The sequence below is a fragment of the Fusarium phalaenopsidis genome (genome assembly GCF_050370095.1).
Source record: "Fusarium phalaenopsidis strain FUZ10S chromosome Unknown contig_32318, whole genome shotgun sequence".
Classification (NCBI taxonomy): domain Eukaryota; kingdom Fungi; phylum Ascomycota; class Sordariomycetes; order Hypocreales; family Nectriaceae; genus Fusarium; species Fusarium phalaenopsidis.
The window spans coordinates 425,579-449,917 of NW_028145398.1; the positions used below are offsets into that span (position 1 = coordinate 425,579).

The following is a 24,339-nucleotide window of genomic DNA, read 5'->3' on the forward strand; positions in this document are numbered from 1 at the left end:
GGCTTGAGTTCAGACTATGCGTCAATTGAGGAGCTGAGACGGCATCATGATGAAACTCTACGTCGAGCTGAACACAAATTACTACCGCACATGTAAGCGAGCTTCAAGATGGTTGGAGAATGTAAACATGGACCACTGGTTTGGGAAGGACTATCTACCCAATTACTCTTCTCGAAGCTATCCACCCCGCATTCTTGCAACGGCAGTTACGTGGAGGGTTGATTTCATGTTGATGGAGTGGCTGAGATAGGTATGTGAAGTGAAGGGTTGAGAGCTCCAGAGCTAGAGAGCTCCAGAGCTCGAGAAGCAAGATAAAAGACGGGCGGAGGACCTCTCCTCAATTGACCTTCCATTATCAGATCAACCAATACAGCACAAACAACTCTCAAACATTCATCATTAATCATGGTCAAGAACGGCTCTCACTTTGACTTTGTCGTCGTCGGAGGCGGCACAGCCGGCAACGTCGTCGCCGGCCGCCTTGCCGAGAACCCCAACGTGAGCATCCTCGTCGTCGAAGCCGGCATCGGTAACCCGCAAGATGTCCACGAGATCACTACGCCCTCAGCTGCCATGGGTCTTCGTGGTAGCAAGCACGACTGGGCTTACAAGACTACCATGGTCAAACGCGACGACTATGAGCGTATCGAGAAGCCCAACACTCGCGGCAAGGCTCTCGGTGGAAGTTCATCGCTAAACTACTTCACCTGGGTGCCTGGTTGCAAACCTACCTTCGACCGGTGGGAGGAGTACGGCGGCAAGGAATGGACTTGGGATCCTCTCGTTCCATACCTTCGCAAGAGTGCCACCTACCATGATGATCTTGGCCTCTATTCCAAGGATCTCCAGAAGCTTGGCAAGGGAGGACCCCTTCCCATATCTCATGCGGAGCTTCTGGACGATCTCCAGCCCTTCCGTGACCTCCTCACTGAGGCCTGGAAGGACCGTGGTGGTACTCTGACTGAGAACATCTACGATGGTGAGATGATTGGCCTCACCCACTGCGTGGACACCATTTATAAGGGTCAGCGCTCTGGAAGTTTCTTGTTCGTCAAGAACAAGCCCAACATTACTATCCTCCCCGAGGTCCACTCCAAGAAGCTCATCATTGACCAAGCGAGCCGTGAGTGCAAGGGCGTTACTGTCATTGACTCGTCTGGTGCCGAGCTGAGCTTCTACGCCACCCGCGAGGTCATCCTCTCGCAGGGTGTCTTTGAGAGCCCTAAGCTTCTTATGCTCAGCGGCATCGGTCCCAAGAATGAGCTTTCCAAGCATGGTATTACCACACTCGTCGATTCTCGACACGTCGGTCAGAACTTGCTTGACCACCCCGGCGTTCCTTTCGTGCTCAAGGTCAAGGATGGCTATGGTATGGACGACCACCTGCTTCGCGCGGGACCCAAGCATGACGGCGCCTTGTCCGCCTTCAGCAAGGGCCACGCCGGGCCCATGGGATCGGGTCTTCTCGAGATGGTGGGCTTCCCCAGAATTGACAGCTATTTCGAGAAGGATGCGCAATACAGGGAGCGCAAGGCCAACAACGGCGGAAAGGACCCCTTCTGCCCTGAAGGCCAGCCCCATTTCGAACTTGACTTTGTCGCCATGTTCGGCAGCGCCTTCCAGTGGCACTACCCAACCCCCAAGAGTGGCTGCTATCTGAGCGTCGTCGTCGATCTCGTCCGTCCAGTCTCGGATCCTGGTGAAGTGACGCTCAACTCTGCTGATCCCCTCGTTCAACCCAACATCAACCTCAACTTCTTCGCCGACGACCTCGACATCATCGGCATGAGGGAGGGTATCCGGTTCAGCTACGATGTCTTGACAAAGGGCAAAGGTTTCAAGGACATCGTTTTGGCCGAGTACCCTTGGGAGATGCCTCTTGACAACGACGAGGAGATGCACCGTGCTGTCCTGGACCGTTGCCAGACTGCCTTCCATCCTTGCGGAACTGCGCGTCTCTCCAAGAACATTGATCAGGGCGTCGTGGACCCGAAGCTTAAGGTGCATGGCATCTCAAAGCTTCGTGTCATTGACGCGTCTGTCATGCCTGTTATTCCGGATTGCCGAATTCAGAACTCGGTGTACATGGTGGGTGAAAAGGGTGCGGACCTGATCAAGGCCGAGCACAAGGATCTGTACTAGGTTCCACCGATGAACGTATTGTGCTCCTGGGATCAGCTCAGTAAGCTTCCATAGCAGAAATATCTATAATTAAAATATATTGAAGTTCTCAAGTCCGACTGAACAGGATCTAGAAATCCGGCGTTGAGACCTTCCGGTGCGTTTGCGTACAAGAACTCCTCCACACCTACACACCGACCGGAGAGACGTGAGCTTTGTCTTCCTGGTTTTGCGCCGCCGATTTTGAGCACTCTCTGCGAATCCCAAAACAAGAAAATGATAAGGGCAAAAACATATCTAATAGTAAGGGATATTATCTCCGGAAAAGAGCTCTAAACGCCCTAGCTTCCTCTCCATACCGCGACGAAGATGATGAGGGTGAAGCTCTCACGAGCTTCTGGCTCTTCTCTGTGTAGCCTACCCTATACCTAAGATGGCTTAACATGCTTTCCCTCCAACTCATCGGTATTTTCTGGACTATCCCTGTCTTGGGCTATCCACGGGAATCTAGGGGTTAACTAACGGTAACTAACGGTTTCACACATACTACCACTGACCAACCCTCATGCTATGCAGCCATTGATTTCTCAGTTCGCTTCGACGCAGCTTCGAGAGATCAACACCAGGAACGGTAGGATCTGACGCTAGCGATCCTTGGCAGCCGGAAGCCCCGGATCGAGACAGGGGACCTTGGCTGATGATTGGTTGCTGAGACCTCCAGCTCGCGTTCGCGTTCGCATTGCTCGGGTTCATCAACGCCTGGACCTTGATAAGCTGATTGTCTCCCTTTAAAACGAGCTTCGGTACGAGACCGAGCTCTGCTGTCACCACATTCACGCTTTTCGTGCCAGTTGAATCATTCTTTCTTGAGTTGCGATTTGTCGACGCCAATATGCAACAAGCTAGGTCCACTCGTGCGGGATACAAGAAGTCCCGAAATGGCTGCACGAGATGCAAGAAGAGACGGGTCAAGGTGAGTTGACCTGCAAGGCTGGACTAGAGAATCATCTGACTGGCTATAGTGCGACGAGGAAGTTCCATGCTCTGCTTGCGTGAGACACAAGGCCCCATGCAGCCTTGCATCTCCCGATGGCGAGCATGAAGGTTTTCACATACCCGACCGATCTCTCCATCCACCCAATAATGGCTATTCTGGCTTCAACTTTTCTTCCTTGCTCTCCGGGTCTTTGTTTGAAAGTCCTCGGGAAGATGCAGATTGTTGGGTTGCCAATGTTGAGCTTATGTTTCATTACTCAACTGTCACGTATAAAACGCTGTGCTTCTCAGACCAAGTCGTGTCAACGTTTCTGCACGACATGCCTCGCGAGGCTCTCTCTCATCCATACTTTCTGCGAGAGATTTTATCTCTCTCCGCATATCATCTGGCTTATCTTCATCCTGAAAAGAGGCAGTCTTATGTTCTGCTGGCCTCTAAGCACCACGATCTGGCTGTGAGGGGCATCAGACAAGTCCTGTCGGGGCCAATAACGTCGGCAAACTGCCATGCACTATACGCTGCCGCGATATTCATCGTTATCAACAAATTTGCCGCTTTTCCTAGTTGCGAGGACTATCAGGCACATGGGTGCTTGATGCCGATTCAGGCGCTGGTTGAGATGTTCTCTCTCGTCAACGGTATCAGTGCTCTCCTGATGTCCTCGGAAGGAAAAAGTATCCTCAATGGGCCACTCAAGGACTTCTTCAGCCGGTCTATTTGTCCTCTTCCGCCAAGCGAATTGTTCCAGGGGCTCTTGACTCGTGTACCCGAACTCAAGCTCCGGGCAGAGTCGGACGTTCTGGACCCGAAAGCGAAACTCATATTGATCACGACCCTTCAGTCTTTTGCCGAGTGCCTTGAAGGTACAATCAATCGTCCAACCGTATCGTGCCCGCCAGAGATGCGTGTCCAGTTCATGTGGCCCATGATGGTCTCGCGTGACTTTCTCGAGTTGGCGGGCTCAGGACATCCGCTGGCTCTAGTGACCCTAGCATATTACGACACGTTATTGTCTTGGGGAGAGTCTAGATATTGGTTCTTTGAGGACTGGGCGCAGCCATTGATGGAAGCTATCATCGAAAAGGTTCGAGGTTCTCAGTGGGAGGATCTTGTGAGTTGGCCTGCGAGCGTCGTTTTGAAGGGGAAGCAAGCGCCTTTGGACGCAATGGGGATTCCTGGGATAGTATGAGCCTAGACCTTCATTTTGCCTGGACGAGTCTTTAATATAGGATGGGCCTGTATGACTCAAGGATAATAAGGCCAAAGACAGATGCGAGGTAGCGTCAGTCTTGGCTTTTGGAGGCCATCACCGGCTCAATATATACTCACCCGCCATTGTACTCTCAACTCAACTTCCTTGACCCCCATGACCCCATTACTTGGCAGCCACTGATTAATTCCTCTTTGAGATTCTATGACACAGCTTAAACTATTATTTCCTATTCAGGAAGTAGTGAGTTTGTTCACTGATGAACCGGAGTCGCGGACCGACGATCCGACGGGCGGGGGAATATCGGATCTCTGGTCCAACCATTGATGCCTCGGATACACCAGATGATTCTCTTATATTGTCGACAGACCGCACTTGAGTCCTTTTTGTCCTTTTCTCCTCATTTCCATCTTTGCTGAAAGAACTGAAATTGCTCTTTGTTGCAAATATGACATCTACGAACCTCGCTTGGCGCCAGGTTAGTCCTGGAGTGTGGAGCCGCTCCATCGATGAGATCGAGAAGTTCTACGCCACCATGGTGGTTCTCTACGAAGCTAGTGGCCGAATGTTCTTTGGCATGACCGGCCATGTTTCTCTGTCCATAAAGATCCCTGAGGGTACTTCTCAAGAGCAGGCTGAAGTGGCCGTTGACAAGGCCTTGAGAAAGGCTTGGCTTGCTCTGAGATATGCTCACCCCACTCTCGCTGCCAAGGTCACCGAGAATGTCGAAACGGGCGAATGGACAAAGACCTATTGTCAGTTTGAAGATGAAGCGGACAAAGATGCTTGGCTTGAAAAGACTCTTGTCCACGTCTCGACCGGTCAAACTGGCAACGAGTGGGCCAATTCCGATCCTCCCGCTCCCAAGGTCCCAACCATGTTTGTCCTGGACCTTCCTGCTGACGGGACTTCAACTGTTCGACGCGATCTCGTCTTTCGCTCGCCTCACGATATCATTGACGGAATCGGAACGCTGATGATGCTCAACAACTTTATCACTCGCGCTGCTGAGGCTTTCGAGAAGGGTGACTCTTTTGAGATTCCTGTCTTTGATGGCGCTGAGAGCGCGAATCTCAGTCCTTCGTATCGACTGGCTGCTCAAGTTCCCCCTGAACTGACAGAGGCCCAGAAGAAGAGGATTGAGGAGATCACCGCTCAAAAAGCAGCTGTTGCCTCTGATCCTAGCGTTGAACATCTCGCTCTTCCGTTCAACAGTGGACCTCTTCTGCCTGGTCGTCATCAGCGCCTGGCTCTCACCCTCTCCCAAGAGGAGACGAAGCGTCTCATCACGGCTTGTAAGGCTGTCGGAGCTACTCCGACACACGTGTTCCACGCTGCTGCTGCCATGGTCATGCGGGACGTCCAAGAGCCTCCCCCAGAGACAAAGCGTGTCCGATACATCAACTACATTTTGCGCAATGAGCGAGACAAATGTACTGAGCCATACAACACCGCTGTTCACTCGGCATCCGTATATCACTCCGTCTCGGGTCACAGCCTAATTGTTGACATGGACTTGCCTGCGGCCGGTACCAAGACCGACCCTACGCAGCGCCGGGAGGAGTTCCTCTCTGTTCTGGAGAACATGAAAGGCTTTTACCACACTGTCAAGGAAGATAAGGAGCACTACGTCCTCACGCCCACCCTGTGGACTTTGGGCACGCCAACCCTTCCCTCTTCTCCTCGACCTCTTCCCGTGCCTCCTCCCAATGCTCACCCGTCCGTGTCCATCTCAAGCATGGGCCGCACCGATGCCATCGTTGCTCCAAAGACTGGGGTTTTCAGCACTCGAGACCCTTGGGTGACTGGTGAGGAGCTTGGAAATGGACTGGGACTGTTCCTGGGCACTTCTCGTGGTGAATTGTGTTTGAGTGCTGCCTATAATGATGCGTGGCATACGGCAGATGAGGTACAGCAGTATTTGGATCGTTGTAAGGAGGTGGTGTACTGGGGCTTGAGTATCGATGCTTAGGAGGATGGATTGAATCATGAGCGTGATTTTCCTTACTGTCCCTCGTTCAAGATTGCGGGAGTGGTAGCTAACGAGGAATGCATGTTTTGCAGATCGCGTTGAAGCAAGTGTTTATCACTTTGTCAATAACAAGTAGCGTACCCCCGAAGCGAGACAAGATTGATGAAGGCCTTCCATTACTCCAAATTATGCTGCAGTGTACATCAGTGGTTCGTCACTTGGACTTCTTCTTCTCTGTCTGGTGGTAGTAGATCACCAATACCAACAAGCCCAGTGGAATGAGTGTGCTAATCTCGCCGACAACTAGACAAATGTTAGTAGATGATGCACTAAACATGAAGAATACTTACCCATTCTCCAGCTAAGCCATCCAGAAGTCAGCCTCAACTCTCCCTCCTCATTGTGAGGGAACCCGCTTGTGTTGATAGCAAAAAGACTGGTCAAGAATGAGAGAGGAGTCTAGACCGTCAGACCACTGATAAACAGGGTTTGGGGGACGCTAAACGTACAAAGATGACTGTGACGATGGTGAATGGCAGGATGATAAAGTTCATGAATCGTGCAGCCTCGGCTTCTTTCAGGGATGCTTGGGCTTGCATTGCCTGGATGATGTTGCTCAGCTGGAAAAGGTTGTTAGCATCAGCCAAAGAAACAAAATACTAAGGCATATAAGCTACCGAGGGGCCAAGCAACTTACTCCTTCAAGCGTCGTAGATGCATCTCTGTCCATCCGCTGCGTCCTCTGAATCAACGTCTCAAGACCAGTATCATGCACAAAGCTCTCCCTCAAGACCTTTCGTGTATCTTTCGTGAGAGTTGGCTGCCCTGGGAGTCTAGAAGGCCAGAGGATTTCTGCCACATCCTTGACGACTTTGAGTTGTGTCTCAAAAAGTTGTCGCAAGAGACGGAGCTCGTCTCGGATGTCCTTGACTCGCCAGGTGGAGTCGGCGGCTTGACGGATGATGGTGTTTACTTCGCTGGGACTCCAGTCGCTTGTTGTGAAGTTCTTGAAGAACTTGGCCTCCTCGTCTGTCTGTGTAGCCCAAGTCAGCAGAGCTGTGTTCGTGGTGACAAGAATAGTACCTCGTAGCCGATCTGGCCCTCAAAAATGTCGAGGACATGCTCGCCAAGTCCAGCCCACTTGAACTCATTGACCAATGTCACTGCTTCGAAGACAATTCTCTTGATCAGGTCGCTTGGTGTCCGAAGAGTATCCAAGTTGCCTTGGCGGATCGTCTCAAATAGGTCATCCGCCATTGTCTCATTCTTGCGGGCTGGTATCGCAGTAATGATTGTGTCTGTTTATCAGTATGAGCATTGAGACACTGAAATGGAACGTGATGGCAAGAACTTACTGTCATCCAACTTCCAAAGCCAGAGCTGACGAACCATCAACCAGCTCAGAGAGAGATCCTGTTGGATCTTCTTAGCCTTGTCTTTGTTTGCCCTTCTCTTGTTGCGCCTCTCGACATGTCCATTATCGGCTGGTAGGAATGCCAGGGTTGCTGGCTTCTTTGCCTTTTCCAGAGTCGTGCGGACTTTCGTCTTCCCCTTTCTCTGCATCCGGGACCACAACCACTTGATAAAAGCCCATTTGGGTATCTCTTCCACTTGGACTTCCTTTCTAGATCTCTGATTCGTCTTGTCGATGCGGTCTTTCAACCATCGGTATACGACTTGCTGGTCTTTGGTGCGCAGCGTGTTGTCTCTTTGCTCAACGTGGTTGGCTGTCTGGTCTAGTGTCTGCGGTCGTTGCGCTCCAAGCATTCCAGTGAATGGGGAGTATGTCCGCTCGAGCTGTTCATATCTCTTGCGGAGGATCTCACCCTTGTCTGTCTCTGTTTCTGGGTCGTGAAGAGTCTCGATATCCAGAAATGGTATCTGTAAACAGATTAGTAATTCTCGTTGAGTGCTAGGCGGCGGTTTCGACCTACCACCAGCGATACCATGCTACTGGGCTTGATGAAGCATTCTGCATTTGCCCATGATATCCTCTTTTCAGGTCCAAGTGGTGGTTTGGTAGTCTTCTCCGACTTTGCTGGCGTCTTTTCCTCCCCTGCAGGCCGATTCACTTTGGGACTTGGCTTCTCGGCGACCTGCACAACAGGTAAGTCAAGCTACGGGACTGAACATTGTGTCTCTTACCCGAGCATGTGGCTTCCTGACCCGAGAACAGAGGTCGTTAGTCTCTCGAACTCTGATGTTGCTCTCGAAAAATTGCCAGGCTTGAGCATCAACTTCGGCACCATCTGAGGTCCTGATGTTGGTGATGAGAAAGTCCTAGCATGAGTAAATCAGCATCATAAAGACGGGATGATCATATGAGTTGGATGAGTCTACCTTGATCCAAGTCATCTACCGCATGTTAGCGCTGTACTGTTCTCCAAGGTCAAATAAACTTACGTTGTTTGAGTTGAAGTTGATCCATCTCCAAGAACTGTCCCTGACATTCTGCTTGAACTGACCTTCTGTCAGTTCAACCCGGATGCTGTCCTCCCTTCTGCCTTCCATTCCCTTCTCTTGTCGAATCTCGCCTTTGGACTTGCCACCTTCTTCTTGTGGTGACTCTGGAATCTTCTCGATGCTGATATCCGCATCTTCCTTCACTAACCGCTCCCAGACCTCTGATGCAAAATTGGCCTCGCAATCCGCAAGAAAGGATGTGCCTCCATCTGCTGGCTCCTCGGCGGAAGATCCGTCGTTGGTGCTCTCTCTTTCTGACTCCTCTTGAGAAGAGTCATCTTCCAATCGCTTACTGTCACTCTTCTTGCGGTACAGAACGTGAGACACCTTGATCCCAGTGGGAGTCCAAGACATCGAGGTGCTTCCGTCAGGTTTGGGCTTGAGTCCCGCCCATTGGTATCTGAAGTAGACTGGAAAGTTGTCGCAAATTCTTCTGATATCCTCAGAGTATTCGGCTGGCTTTTGAGGCACATTCCCGGCGGTCTTGCGTCTCAAGGGCGCCTTTTGAAGAAATGAAAGATTCTCGGCAAAGAACTTTTTGTCCTCTTCTCCTAGGCCGCCTCGCTTAAACAGCTCTCGGGGTGTCTCTTCGTTGTCATTGAGGCAGTCCAGCTCTGCTCCTCGCTCGAGGAGCATCTGGATGACTGTGTGATTCCGCTTCCTGCATGCATCATGCAACGGAGAGTTTCCTGTACTTGTTAGAATAGGTTCAACAATGCAACATAGCAATGTGAGCGTACCGTCGTTATCTTGGGTATTGAACTCGGCATCTGCGTCAAGAAGTCGTTCGAGGCATCGCTTTGACTCTTTGCCAATGTCTTGCACAATTAGTTGATGTAGTGGCGTCTGTAGACTGTCATTCAGAGCGTCGACGTTTGGTCCGTACTGAAGTATCGCATCAAGAATTTTTAGCATAACGCCGTCTTCAACAGGCTCGCTCGCCATCCCCGAAATCTGATGCAACACCGTGAACATTTTCGAGTCTCCAAGGTTGATGTAGTGCGATGGCGCCATGAAGGGATGTTGGAGGATCCGTGATACGAGGTTGGCTTTCTTCTGAGCCACAGCTTGGAAGAGAGCTGTTCGTTTGTTTTTGGAGGATTGGAATGTCAAGTCGATCTTGTGGTTTCTGAGGAGATACTCTGCATCATTGTCGTGACCTCGGCATATTGCGATGAACAGAATAGAGCATCGGCCTTCGACATCTGACAGAGGCCCGACTCTCTCGTGAGGAGTCAAGTGTCGATAAGTGTTTGCTGCCGCTTTCCGCAAGACCTCGATATCGTCGTCTATGCCTTCTCCCTCCGGTCCAAGTGTCGCGTCAATCTCCTTTCCAAGATCCACTAAGCGATTGGACTTGGGGCCTGCCTCAGGATCATCCGAGAAAGTTTTCCCTGTTGTCGGCATTACTTCCCTCTCGAGTATCACCGGAACAGGGTCTTCAGAAGTGTCGTCGAGACGTTGGAGGATGCTCTGGATGGCGCCATCTTGACACTGGGTGGCTGCCAGCCACATCCACGAGCGGAGCTTCACCTTGAGCTTTGACGGGGCTGGGTCTTGGCTGTCTGAGGTCGGGGGCTCTTCATTCAGAAAAGACAGGGCGCGAGAGCCCGTCAACAGAGGCGAAAGTAAGCCCATGACCTCTGCTTGCACCTCGGAGACACTTCAAGGTGATTTTTCGTATAGAGAAAAGAGCTCAAGGACACAGGTCCGGGGGAGGATCCTTATAATCTCGTTGACCAGGCTGCTGACGAGTCACATCGCGGCTGGCGTGCCCTTGTTGGTTCTGCCCTTGAATGCACCAATCAGCGGTAACTGTGACAGCCAGGACCTCATGTTTCTCACCCAGGGTGGCTTTCAGCTGAATCCCACTGCACTTTTGGAGTGTGTGTGGTAAGCCCAACGGTGGGTAGCATTAGAAGCTTCGGCGCTTAGCCTGCGGATTTCGCAACCAGGCTCGCAGAGTTGGCCCCTTTGGATCATGTTTACCGAAGCCAAACGTCCTTCCTTAGTTGATGCAACAAACCTACTGTGCCTAGGTCTTGTGGATGGCCTAGTTAGAAGCAGCTCTGTCGGCCACGGGGAACTTTCAGGCTGAAAACAAAGTTGAACAGTCTCGATGGCATGTCACCACCTCATCTTGTGCTTATTGTGCTCTTTATGGGTGGCGACACAGGAATCTGATTTGCCCGGACTTGCTCATAGCTGCCTTGAGCGTCGGCCCCCAACCTCATCCTTGCACATCTGTAAATAATTCCAATCTTCCCGGGCGTTTTGGCTTTGTCACAACTTTGCGACGAGGCAATTGGGCAACTGCCTGGCACCTGCTCAGTATACCTATTTGAGTACCAGGAAATGAAATTTCTCTTTGAGTAGTTGGTGCATGTTCACGCAGGTCGGAATGTTGGCAGCGGAGATACCCGAGCGGGAGGTGGAATCGTTTTATCTTGTCATAATCTTCTGATAGCCCTCAAGCCTCTCGCAAGAACGGAATATCGCCACGTCAGAACCAGTATGTTAAAGAGGGTTATCATTATACTGGAGGGGTAAGAACAGTGGACCATGAAAAGCAAGAGAGAGGAGATCCACTCACTGTATTAAAATCAGATTGACGCATATTGTGGACCATTTGTTTCTTCTAACGCAGTATTTCTCAGCCAGTTCAAGATGGGGATCATGATGGGGCTGTAGCAACAGAGCCAAGAAGGATGACTGACTCTCTATGCTAGGGGGTGGCCTCTCGTACATGTTCATGCTTCCTTGTGTCGCGCAATGGTAACTAGTAGTCGAGGCCGCGATGGGTGTCGTTTTTGGATCAAATGTTCGATACCGGCGTGTTAAATCTGAGGAATCGATCAAGGCCTTGCTCGACTTGGCGATGGCAGGTCCTCTGCATTATAGTCTGCCAAGTCGTCCGGGAGACTGGGCCTCGCCCGTATCCTTCCGTGAATCTGACATACTAAGAAGATTGGGCGAGCAGCAAGTTGCCTGAGATGGAGAAGGATAGCCTTGTCTATATCACTACTCAGACTGGTTCCTCCGTCTTGCCCCATAGCTACTAGCAGACGCGAAACTTGCAACACTGCCGGCTCTTCTTGCTGGCTCTGGCGATATCGGCCGTTTCGAGTTCGCTGACAACGATCGAGCAAATAGTATGCTTGAAGCCAGTGAACTACTTCCCTGGCCGTCGATGAGGTCATCCACAGCGGTATCCCAGGGAATGTCTTCTTTCAGCAGGACGAAACGGGTCCAGAGGTCTTCGTCCTTGAGGCGTATGAAGAGCTTAGTCGAACCCACAGCCGCTGTCTTTGCAGCTCGAAGATGCGAAGCGAGACTTGAGGTAATGTAGAATAATAGCGAAGGCCAGTCCTCGAGCTGCCGAGAGATATTTTGCGCGGAAAGGTGTGAGTTAGCGTATCGTGTGGAGGCAGCTGGAGATGCCGAGTTTGACGGCATATTCCCTGCTCCTATCCAGCTAGCAATATCTGTAGGAAGGTCGGTCATGGGCACCATGCTCAGATGCTCAGCCAATGTCTCTTTCCGGCCTTTCGCTGTGGCATGTGCCTGATCCCTCTCAGCAGGCTCGTCTTCGTTGTTGACACTGCTGGCGCCGCCGGGCTTCTCCAATGTCACCCTGAAGGGGACCGAGGCAGCTTCCTGTTCCCGACTACTCCTCCTCGCAGCAACTAGATCGTCCAGCTCCGAGATACATATGTAGTCGAGGCATGTCATTGCAATAGTGATGTGGCAGCTGCTTGTCGGGTTGAGCGCAGCTGAACTGTCTAGCAAGCGGAATCCACCGCCGTCGAGGAAGAACTCCCTCACCGATTGATGAATGACTTGCACAATACGAGTCTCTCCCTGCTCTAGGTCAAGCGATCCTGCTCCAGCACGAATAGATAGATATTCTTCGCCATCTAATGGTGTCTCGTCTGATCGGGCAGCGCTCACCTCCAGCAAGCCCCCCGACACGGCTTTGATCTCCCTCTCAAGCTGACTCTCGCTCTCTGTGTAATTTACTGACTTCCGCCATTCTTTGAGAGATTTGGGCACAGGCATTTTACTAAATGCCAGCACGTGGTGCCACTGATGAAGCCTCAGGGGTGTTGTTGACATGAGAGCCCACTGAAACGCCCGTAGAGCAACCATCCGCAATTCTGGGCTAATGGACGTCACCATCTCCGTAAACAGGCTCTCCAGTTCCCAGGGCATCGAATCGATGTGTTGAAGCAAAAGTTCAAGGCTCTTGCCTTGGTCGTATTTGACAAGTAGGCTGTCCATAGTCAGGGTCACCCAGAGAAAGATGCCGCCGGCGTTGTCTATCAACTTGTTTCGTAGTTTTGGCTCCCAACGCGATTCGGGTCTTCCGATCCTGGCGCTCAGTCTTTGGTTGATATACGTTGAGATATCGCCTTCGTTGAGATCTTCCGCAATCAGTTCGGTGGCTGAAGAAAAGGAAATCTGCGGATAATGTCGACTGGACAAACAAATTCGGACACGGCCATTGTTATCGCCTTTGGATAACTGCCCCCAGAATTCTGCATGGGATCTTGAGGCAGCGAAGCCAAGCTCGTCGAGGCCGTCAACGAAAATAATTGTCCTTTTCCCTGCGGCATGACCAAGGATCGAGTTCAGCAGGCTCCTGAGCTCGGCTGCCCTCCATATCACCTCTGTGTATCCTGACATCCTGGCCTCCTCGTCCAATTCCATCCAGGTCTGCACCGCTTCTTGAAGTTGAACTGGATAATGCGGTAAAAGCTGGTGTAGAAGAGACCGAAAGATGCCGATCGAGGAATGCTCCAGTGGCTCGCCCTTTGCGCTAACGAAGACGCCGGCAACGCAATAATCGTGACCGTTGAGGGACGACTTGGCATGACGAAAAGCTTGCTTCATCAAAGTGGACTTTCCGGCCCCCGGCTTTCCCTTCAGCCAGGGGATACAGGATCGTTCTTGAAGGTCGCGGTCGAAGAGCCAACGGGAGTATGTCTCGTTTTCGATTAGCCAGCGTCCTGTTCGTGGTGCAGGATCTTCGATTATCTGGCGCCGGCGATGCATGTAGGGGAATTGAATGGATTTGAGGCAAGCGGCTTGTAGAGCAGTCAACTCTTCACGGTCAGCAGTCTTCAACATGGTGGAGTTAAGCGCAACAGGCTGGTTAGTATTGTGGGCATGAATCGTGCCGGTCAAGATTGCAAGATATACCGATCGAAGCTCGCCTACAACCTTGACAAAGTTTGGATCTTCTCGCCCGGAAAAGCGGCACATCTCCATGTGGTTGGCCTGGAGGGTCTCGGCATGTTCTCGCTGATCCCCAATCAACGAGGACGTGTCTGGCACAACCTTGTTTCCCAATACACCAAGGTTGATTTTGCCCAAGCCGTACCCCTCTTGGAAAGTCTTGACTCGAAAGCCATGCTTGAACCAAAGCCCGGAAAATGCCTCCTGTGAGCGTTCCAGATCCGTTGTCTTGAGGCCGAGAGTATCGAGGATTGCCGAGGTTGTCTGGAAGCGTAGGCCACTGAGAACGGATCTAGCCCAGGCACCAAGGGCAGACAAATCGGGACTTCCGCGATGAGGCGTGCCTAGGAATATGACGGCAGCAGTAGATTTGACAATGTTGCTGAGTTCATCTGGTTGAGAGGTCGAAGATAATGCCAGCATCTCACGCAACGGTTAGCTCCCATTCTGGATCTGGCCGAGAGTCTGAAGGTCACCTCTTTCACAACGATTCCACCAAGACTGTGAGCCAAAAAGATCAGAGGGCGATCTTTTGGGTGGCTTCTCCCAAGGGCGAACAAGAAGTCCTTGCTATGTGAGAAGACGCTGTTCTTACTCGTTGAACCAGAGGTGTACTTGGTGATCTTGGTGTCATATCCGTATGTAAGGATACGGGCATTCGGACAATCTTGGGGTAGTAAATCGCCAGGCCAGAAAAGCGTTGGGACTGGCATCTTTGGCTTGGGCACTTTGCTTGGCCCTCGGCTTCCCGAGGCCCATTTCATCAAGGTTGCAACGCTGCGAAGAATCTGACCTCGTCTTAGCGCGATTATCTCTCCATCTGACTTCAAATCAGTGGGCAAATCGACTACTGCGTCGGGCATAAGAGGAGATGTCCATGTCTTGTACGCGTGACCTTTCAAGCCATGGATGATGACAATGCTGTAGATACCCATGTCAGCCTGCATATCGCGTACCCCTGCGTGCTCACTCACTCAACCGCCGGTTCTTGGTTATTTGGCTCGTGAACGAGGAATAACCCCGTGGGCGGACTGGGATCCGCCATTCTGAGAGCGCCTCAGACATTCAATGAGCGTTCCTGGTTATTAAATGAGGCTGAAAAAGTGTGTGAAGAGGGGAATGCGGCTGTTGTCAAATCAGGCTGCGACTTGTGCATGATGGTGAATGCGCACGTGACAGCAAGCCTGGTTGGTATTGATCACAACCTAGGTGACCTCGTTTAAAAAGCCAGTATGAATACCTGGGGGCTAAAACAGAGGCAGTTATGCTATAGGGAATAAAAAAAATGAAGTAATCATTGGTGACCTTGGCTCGTGTTCAAGCACACTACCTAGGAAAAAGGCATTTTATCAACTGTCGCTCCATACAACGAGCCCAAGCGAGTTACTCTAGCCCTTTTAAACGAGGCAATGCCCAAAGTGGAGGGGTCCTCGCAATAAATGCTGATTGAACTGGATGTCCCTATAGATAGCTCTGAAGTTGTACAGTCGAGAGACGCCATCTTCCCTACTCAGTCATGGCCTTGAAAGCCGCTGTAGGCGTGAGCTTCAACAGACCCAACTCCAGCATCTCCTTGCTTGTCGTCGAAGTCGAACACTTTCCTTCCCAGCTCGCGTCCAAAGAGTGCACAATTGACTTCATAATAGACTGAAATTCCGGGGGTGCCGCCATAACCATGTGATCAATAAAAGACGTATCCTTATAAACAACGTTGTCGACCTTAGTGCCAATGGCTTGTTCAACCAATTCGACAACCTGCTTGCCCGTGATGTCCTCTGGCCCGTTCAAGACGTACTTTGCCTTGTTGTGTCGGCTTGGATCCTCCTCGGCCAGTAAGTGAGCGGCGATAGCCCCGATCTCGTTAGCGTCAATAGGGGCGACAGGCGCATCCTCATTTGACATCAGCCTTAGGATGCCCTGCTTTCCGGTCTCGCGGAAGTCCTTGACGAATTGCACCGCAGTATTGAGGAAGAGGGGGGTGAAGGCATTGGGCTGCAGCGAAGTCCACTGCATAGCGCTGAACTCTGGCGAGGCCAGCAGGCTTTCGATCGCCCAGTGCGTTCTTGGGTAGTACGCCAGACTATCAGGGTGCGCGTTCGCAGCCGTGGTCGAGATCCGAACGAGATACTTGACGCCTGCTTTGAGAGCGGCGACGTGAAATGTGGACTCTTCGGAAAACTGAGTTGGCAGCATGTGCGATGCTACAAATGCCCTGACGACATTCTTTTCGCGGAGCCAATCGGCCGTCACCTCAGCCCATGCCATTTCCACGACCTCGACGTTTGGCAGTTTGGCCAGCTGCTTGGCTACATCTCCGCCGGCGGAACGGGTGAGGGCGAGGATCTTGTAACCAGAGAGAAAGCTCTTGGAATCGACAAGTCGTGACAGGGTTTCGGTCGTGTTTCGACCAGTGTTGCCTGTGGCACCAGCGATGAGAATTGTAGGAGACATGGCTGCTGAGTTGTTGGGGGTAAAGAGTAGACAGATTGTTATGTGGGTGATACAAGTGGTATTGTACTCGATGTCCATGTGCAGCACCACCCCTTTTTATAGCCAGCCGCTGAAACGAGAAAAACCCGCGAGTAACGTTAAACGTTTGTAGATTACAAAAATACTTGCCTATGCGATCATTCGAGAGAGTAAGAAAGTCCGCAAGCCCGCTCCAAGTCCGCATACTCCAAGTCCGCCACCCGCACCTACGTCAGCGATGTTACGCACCTGGGTCAGGGGGGAACGAGACAGCGTGAACATGCCAGTCAAGCCTCCTCTAAGAATGGTTCATAAAATGCAATGAGACGAAATAAAGAATCTCTAAAGTATTACCTTTATTATAGTAATACTTTACGTATTTTGCTCTATTTTAGACATACTCCTTGACGCTGATTAAGAGGAATTGCTCAAGCCTTTTTAATGTTCTGACGTTTAAGCTGGCTTAATAAATGTGGTTTTAGTGCTGCCGTAGGTATGCTAATTATTCTGTTCTTTGATATTGTGCCCGAAGACCTTTCTTAGAGAGGTCATCGATACGATCAACTTTGGGCTATCAGTTATTTTTGACTTTCGTTTCAAGCACACAAACACCTAATAGCAGCGGACGGCGTGTAATATCTACAGAACCTGCCACTTAGCTGGTACGAGAGCTATTAACATGTGCGGTTGGCAACTATCTGATGAACCAGAGCGCGGAGAAGGTTACAGGATGACCATGAACTTGAGCCCACATGGCTAACTATCTACTCATCAGTCTTCTCAGCTCATACCGTGATAACCCGGTTACTCTCCCATAGAGCTTGGTGTACACTGCGGAGAACGGTGGCATTCATCCATGAGACCTCACCGTTGGCTCCTATGACTTTAAACTTGTCCCGACCGACTTGGTCATGTCTCCTACCCTTGTTTCTCTCACCATCAAGCATTCCGGTAACGTGAATGTCCCCAACAATGATCAAGCCGCTTCTGTGGCGGCTGAGCATTACGTTGAGGTGATGCTCATCCGTCGTCATACCGGGACCGGCTTGCTTCGTTGTAGCCATGATGGCTACGACGATTTCGCTCTCTTGACCCTGAAAGGAGTAGATAGTCTTGGCGGGCTTCATTGAAGCGATAGCAGCGTACTTGGGACCCCTTCGGACACTCTTGATCACATCCACGTTGGCTGTATACGGTGTGATAATGGCAATCTGGGAATGGTGCACTCTGCCAGCAGTGCTCGAGACGAAATCCAAAATGAAGTCCAGCACGACAATGACTTGATCCCTGTCACTCTTGGACTTTGTAATGGGGTCGATGTGGCAATACGAGTTCTCGCAGTGGATGAAGATGGGTAGTAGCAGCCGCCGTCCTTCCAAATGAGGTTGAAAAAACTCCCAATACGAGATTCGAAGCTAATAAAGCGACAGAAAGAAGGTTGATGACCTTTGAGGTCGCTGCGGTGGTGCGGTGGTTGCCTCCGTCGTGATGAGGTGGTGTTGCGGCGGAAGAAGAAAAAGAGGACATCGGAAGTAAAGTTGAGAAGAACAGAGGTCGCGCAGACGCGACATAATTTTTTTTTAGTGCGTAAAACCGGATTTCGACTGCGTCATTAATAGCAGTGCAAACGGACGGCCACGAACAACAACACAATAACGACGAACAATGACGAAGCTCGAGCACGCTAAAACACAACTCGTTTCTTGCCTTGAATAGAGCTGCTGCTGAAGTCAAGTTGAGAGACCCGGAGCTCAATCGTATTTAATAAGCCACACCCGTGCTCCCCGTAGTACTATAAGCGCGCGGTATCAACTTAGGAGCACGGAGTGTGTCAAAATGTTCATTTGTTCGTTCAACGCGAACACTTCAGTCCTGACCCTGTTCCTTTTACGTTCGACAAAGACTCTGAACACAGGGCTTCATCAAGTCCGTTTGAAACCCTGACCGACTGGCATCATCTCCGAAAGCTGGGAGGGACACCATCATGGTCTTGTAGCAGTATGAGCTGAGGATCCGATGCACACGCACCAGAGAGGATGAGATTAGATGAGAAGATGCTATTAACTGTTAAGAGCTTTTATTATAGCAGTCTAAGACTTAGGATACCCTGATAAAAGTAACTAGATAACTCCTCCTAGATTAACCCTATCTTCCTAATGATGAGGATGCCCTCCTTGACGACCAACCAGTGTCCCACTACATGCAACTCACTGCCAAGACACTATGCATCACTAACTCAGAAAGCATATACACCAGGCTGGACTCCTCCTTTCTCACGTGTTATCATACACCCCGAAACAAAAGCTCATCGACTTTCTCTAGGGGCGACTGGACCTGGTCTCTGAGGAAATCAAGCGAGTTCCAAACGGAGAAGTCGACATACTAGCAATGGCAAAACCATCGGGTCCCATGCGAGCAAAGCTCTTCCTTCAGATGTGGCTGGATTTGGATATTCCGGTATAACTGCCCAGCCGATGACCGCTTGACGATACCAATGGAATTTAGGTACTTCCGGACGAAGTCCTCCCTCGGCTCAACTCATCGAACCTAGGTATGCTTCGCTTCCGGGGAACCTTATCAATATTTGATACTTTCCAAGATGTTGAGTTGTAGTGTTTTTCGGCGAAGTTTTGATGCGTACATCTGTCAATAACTGTGTTCAAACTTCTTTGCCACTGTGGCTCATGACTTCTTTTGGAGGGACCACCAAGTTCGCAAGGAACTACAATCCAGTACGCTCGGTCGGGCTGTGTTCAAGCTGAGCACCAGTGATATCTTGTTGCAGAATGGATGTGGAGAAAGCAGGGATACTGAGAAGTGCTACCTGAGGAACGATGTTGATGCAGGAGTCGGCTGATCTCGTTCCAGTTTCACAATCAGCTTGGATGGCCAAGGAATGGGGCCTCTACTTGATAGCCAATGCGGAGAAATTCGGGGTTTCAATTGTGTTCTGTCACTTCCCATAGGCTGTGGGACATAGTGGAGGATCGAAACGTGCAACTCCGACACTCCCTATATGATGCTGAGATAGAAAACTACAATCACATAAGTTAATTCACGATACCGCTCTATCTACAAGTGAGACTCTAAGAGTAAGGCCGAGAAATAGCAGAGAAAATAGGAGGGAGGATAAAGTATACAGCGCCTGGGACGCCCCAGAAGTAAAGTCAATCCAAAAGGGGTCGCCCTGAGCTTGACGTCAACTTTGATTCAGTCCCTCTGAAACTTATTTAATGGCTGCTTTGGCCTCAATGTTCAGCTGGGGGCAATCACGCAACCCTCTATCAGTGGTGTGTGGTAGTCTGGACAGTCCCCTCTCTCTCAGCTCACCCACCACACTGAAACGCCTCCAAATGTGCTCAATCACATAACCAATACACGTTAAGCACACCCATTTTGTTGGAATAGGGGTTGTGGTTTTGCAAACTTGGAGCTGGAAGAGCTTCGGTGAAGTCTACCCCTTTTTCTAGCTGTCCTGTTGATCACCCTTTGTGTGGACCTTTGGGATGCAACGGTTAGGTACGGACATCCGTGCATCCAAGGGTGAAAGTGTGTCCAATGCGCATGGTCTCGGATTCCCTTCCTAGCTAGGCAAGGGCGTTGAGGTTTAGTATCAGCCACCTCCTCAGCCTTGAGCTGATCTCAATTGTTCAACTGTGACACCTTCCGTGCCCTGCCGATTACATCAAGAAAGAGAAACCGTTGGCCATATCCATCAAGCCACATCCATTTGGGGCACACTTTTCCGGCGGCCTGGGGGTCTGTGCAAAGCGTTACATCTCACAATGCTACCCTCCGGATATGCTGTCAGAAACGACTCATATGAAGCAGCACCCTCGCAGCTCAACGCGTGACAATATCAAGGGGCCGACTTTGGTCTCTCCATGATTAAAAAATCGAGAGATGTCTGTCGGCAGACAAGAGCCCCATGGAAAACTAGCCCCGAGGGACTCTGGGCTCCAGCGACGTATTCAATCACGATCGATAAAAATCAGGGAGATGGACCCGAAACCCCCCTAACTCGAAACTCGGCCGAGGCGGGGTCGGTGTTCTGCTGATCATCTTCTGTTACCTACCAATTCAGGACTAGGAAACGCCACAAAGTGTGGGAATTTGTAACGGTTGGCGGCTCAGTTGTGGCCAGCATCGCCAACCTCGGCATACTCCGCACATCAAAGCGTGGTGTAACCTACACCACCTTGGCGCAGGCTAGTGAGTTGTCAGTGATAGCAGCTTCTCTGATTAAATGTTGATGTTCCTCGTCTCGAGGCTCCAACGTGTATACCGGCACCTATCATCTGTACTTGTCGACGTTCAGCAAACTTGCAAACATGGACGCCGAAAGTCGAGAGACCCGCGGCCATGAGCTCTTTGGACTGAACACCTTTTTCGGCATCGCGGTTCTGCTCACAATGCTGCTTCGTTGTTATACGCGTGCCGCAATCATCAAGGCGTTTGGACTGGATGACTGGCTTATGGTATTGGCAACTGTATGCATCAGCCATGAATATCAGACGATCCTATGCTAACCGGACAAAAAAGGCCTTTTTTGGCGTCTACTGCTGCACATCGAACTCTGGCGTCTATTACGGAACGGGGCAACATATGGCAAACCTGAAAGATGCCGATATTAAAAAAGCAATGATGGTGGGTGCACCCTCAATAGTTGCCTTCTCCTTGCGCAAAGTGAACAGAAAACTCACCTGCGACAGTACTGGTGGTTCTGCTACCTCTTTTACAGCCTCACCATGATCAGCTCCAAGCTCTCCATTGCTTGGTTCCTCCTCCGACTTACCGCCAGAAGGATCCAGTCGTGGGTGATTTACTGTGCCTCGCTACTATCAGTGCTGGCAGGAATCGTCTTCTTTTTTGTTTCACTCTTTCAGTGTAAACCGATATCTTTCTTTTGGGACAAAGATCAGCCCGGAACTTGCATCAAGGTCGATGTTATCATTGCGCTAGCATATCTATACAGCGCATTTAGCGTTCTCACAGACTTCACTTTCGCCCTTCTTCCTGGGTTCCTTATCTGGAACCTCAAGCTCAACAAGCGCACAAAGCTCGCTCTCATCACCCTCATTACGATGGGCTGCGTGTACGTCTACAAGTCTTAGTTCTCTACCTGAGTTTTCTAACGGCAGTCACTCAGTGCAAGCTCCGCCCTCCTTGTTCGTTTTGGGTACCTCATGCGTTTTAGAGATCCGGATTTCCTGTGTAAGCACCTAAGTTTTTCCATCAATGGCGTAGTCAACTCACAGCTTCCCCAGGGGCTACCTTTGACATTGCGATCTGGTCCACAGTAGAGATGGGTTTGGCCATCACTGCAGGGAGTCTAGCGACACTGCGGCCATTAGCCAAGATGTTGAGGTGGAAGCTAGGCCTTACCTCTCTCGCCTCTCGTGGGAACTCGACCAACCGAGGTGTGTACGGCGCAACTGGACCATTAAATCAGGTTCCTAGCAGGGTCGAGAATGCCGGGCAAAGCGATCAGAACGTCTACGTACTGTCTGAATTCTCCCAGGACTCGCAACACCTAGGGCCAGGCCTACCAAGACATCTTGGAATTCAAGCTACTGTGTGCGCTGACTTTCTACGAGGGAAACGGATCTCTAGGGGAGGTCGCCCGCAGTCCGATAATGAGAGTCAAGAACAGTTACACAGACCGAGGCCGAAAGAGCCTTATGCTGTGTTGATTGTGGACTGCCCTGAACGTCGTGACAAAGGAGATGAAGGGGGGTTTTAATATTTACGTGAGGAAGATGAAGCATGAATCTATTTTCCTTCTTGAGATCTATTGACGGTCTAGCTGCATAGACGCGACTTCTACTGCCAATTGAACGCTTATCTCAAATGAAAGACCGGCAGTCTGTAGGCCGATGACTGGCACCTAGTCGACATTATCAGCCATCATGCAGTCTCAAGGGCCCACGACGTTCTTTGGTTTCATGTCGTCCCGGCAGTACGTATGTTTATGACAAGAATAGCCGTACTCCACTGTCTGGGGTCGACACCAAGCCGGTGTAGTAGCGATGTGGTTTCTTGGAAATAGTCGGTTATTGATGTCGCATTATGCGATGAATTGCTAACGGACTTTGCCGGCGCCCACATGGAAAAGTCTTGATCATCGAGCAAAATGAAGACCTGGAACCAGTTCCATGCTTCGCCGCCCCTTGTCCTTGTGATTGCGTGCCAGATATCACACTGGTCTTTCCCCGGATAACGGCAATCCCTGACTGTCGATCATGAGTGGGCACGGATAGAGCGCCCGAGTAAACGGCCGGCCTTAAATGCAGGGCAAAAGGCAAGACAATTGATGCGCCACGTGGTAGGGTAGGTCAGGGGAGGTCCAATCCGAGACTAGTACAGTCTTGGGCTCGGTGTCCAGAACCCGAGAGACGTCGTTTTTGTCACATGTCAGCTCTCGAGAGCAGCGCTGCGCCGTCATATTCCCTTCATCACTACCTCAACACATGGGGCGTCACAGTTAAACTCATCCATGTCTTCTCTCAAGCCTGCTGATGTTATAGGTGGGATGCGTCCTGCTACGCAGCCGATCATAATCATGATGTATATAACGTCGAGTCTCTAAAGATGGTAGCTAGATTACTCTTGAACTATGAATTAGCAAGAGTCGAATCGCCATAAGTGCACTAGATCAGGACCTATACAACCCGTGAGAATGATGTAGACGAAATACTGGCGGTTGGTGACCAGCGAAGAGCTAACCCATGATCAAGATGCCGTGTTTTTGCAATAGAGTGCGTCCTGTATTATTATTCTCGACGAAGTTAGTATTTCTACTATCCCTGGATGAGTGAAAGAGGCCATGGGCTAATGTACCTATGCCACTAGTATGTGACTGTATGAAGAGATGAGGACATTTTCTAATGACTGCTTCCAGAAGGAGTGGTCTGGGCCAGCACCTTGGGGTCCGGCTCCCCGCTATATCCTCCCCTGTGCATTGCTAGCGGCTTATCTGTGCTAAAGCGACCAGCCGTAAGTAGTCATGCTGATGCGTACTCATTGGGCATGCTACGATCGTGGTGTGTTGAAAATGTGACGTGGGGCGGCCATAATGGCCAAGTTCTAGGGACGATGACTTCTGGGCCAGGGGCGTGTGTGCCATGCCAAGGAGAATGGCCGCATCGGTATCTAGAAGCAGCCTCGGCTAGATGTCCCTCGCTTTAAAAGGCGATGCGGGGGAGAACGAACTAGTGCCTGTTTGAACCGGCTAACGCGCAGGGCCCGACAAATGGTGACCGGGATATGGTGTGAGGGCTGCACAGCTGAGCGGGCTAACGTTGGTGGTGGTTCGTGTGTTTGTTCTCCCCACGGGGACTGGATTTTGAAAACCCATTGCTACGGCATTCCTAGCGGCTGAACGAAAGAAAGTATGACCTAATGATACCGGCTCGGCTTAATGCTACCCAAGACTCCTCCGGACTAGTAGTTTAGCATGGCTTTTCCGGCAGAGTCAAAGCTGCTGCGTGCGATAGCGCCAAACAGGGTTGAGACAGGTCAACCCTGGCTTACTCTTTGACGGGTCATGTTGTGGCTGCCCCATGGCGGTTTTCCCCTCTCCTGAACTAACCTTCGCAAGAAGGCTGGCCAGGGGCACTGTCAAATAATATTTCATCCAATATGTAACGTGCAAGATAATTCCCTGACACTTACCCAGCTTGGAAGTTTGCCCCGAGTTGGATGGATCATGCAGACGAGCGTTCCGAAATAGTGTGGATGTGAGGGCGTCTCGAAGAGTCGTTGTCAAGTCCTCCAATCGGCTGTCTGAGGCATTGCAGGTAAATTGACGCCAGCCTCCATATTTAATCTATCTTAGCTCTTCAGTCTCTAACCCCGGAGCTTGTTTTC

The 24,339-nt window shown here is 50.8% G+C and overlaps 6 protein-coding genes across 6 annotated transcripts; 3 read left to right on the plus strand and 3 right to left on the minus strand.

The window, feature by feature from the left end:
• Positions 1-405: 405 nt before the first annotated feature.
• Positions 406-2,142, plus strand: LRP88_12510 (GMC family oxidoreductase; the record flags this gene model as incomplete). Its single annotated transcript, XM_083248903.1, has 1 exon — positions 406-2,142. The coding sequence occupies one exon, from the start codon at positions 406-408 to the stop codon at positions 2,140-2,142; it is 1,737 nt and encodes a 578-aa protein (XP_083095358.1).
• Positions 2,143-4,776: 2,634 nt separating this feature from the next.
• On the plus strand, positions 4,777-6,300 carry LRP88_12511 (uncharacterized protein; the record flags this gene model as incomplete). The annotated part of the gene is made up of 1 exon (XM_083248904.1): positions 4,777-6,300. One exon carries the CDS (start codon positions 4,777-4,779, stop codon positions 6,298-6,300), a length of 1,524 nt encoding a protein of 507 aa, XP_083095359.1.
• A 214-nt stretch (positions 6,301-6,514) lies between these two features.
• LRP88_12512 (uncharacterized protein) lies at positions 6,515-10,401 on the minus strand (the record flags this gene model as incomplete). Its single annotated transcript, XM_083248905.1, has 11 exons — positions 6,515-6,603; positions 6,651-6,759; positions 6,810-6,920; positions 6,998-7,333; positions 7,384-7,598; positions 7,656-8,181; positions 8,235-8,396; positions 8,446-8,580; positions 8,641-8,655; positions 8,704-9,452; positions 9,504-10,401. The coding sequence occupies 11 exons, from the start codon at positions 10,399-10,401 to the stop codon at positions 6,515-6,517; spliced, it is 3,345 nt and encodes a 1,114-aa protein (XP_083095360.1).
• Positions 10,402-11,784: 1,383 nt separating this feature from the next.
• Positions 11,785-14,714, minus strand: LRP88_12513 (uncharacterized protein; the record flags this gene model as incomplete). The annotated part of the gene is made up of 2 exons (XM_083248906.1): positions 11,785-14,424; positions 14,478-14,714. The coding sequence occupies 2 exons, from the start codon at positions 14,712-14,714 to the stop codon at positions 11,785-11,787; spliced, it is 2,877 nt and encodes a 958-aa protein (XP_083095361.1).
• A 793-nt stretch (positions 14,715-15,507) lies between these two features.
• Positions 15,508-16,452, minus strand: LRP88_12514 (uncharacterized protein; the record flags this gene model as incomplete). Its single annotated transcript, XM_083248907.1, has 1 exon — positions 15,508-16,452. One exon carries the CDS (start codon positions 16,450-16,452, stop codon positions 15,508-15,510), a length of 945 nt encoding a protein of 314 aa, XP_083095362.1.
• Positions 16,453-20,801: 4,349 nt separating this feature from the next.
• LRP88_12515 (uncharacterized protein) lies at positions 20,802-21,584 on the plus strand (the record flags this gene model as incomplete). Its single annotated transcript, XM_083248908.1, has 3 exons — positions 20,802-20,960; positions 21,013-21,117; positions 21,183-21,584. 3 exons carry the CDS (start codon positions 20,802-20,804, stop codon positions 21,582-21,584), a joined length of 666 nt encoding a protein of 221 aa, XP_083095363.1.
• Positions 21,585-24,339: the final 2,755 nt, after the last annotated feature.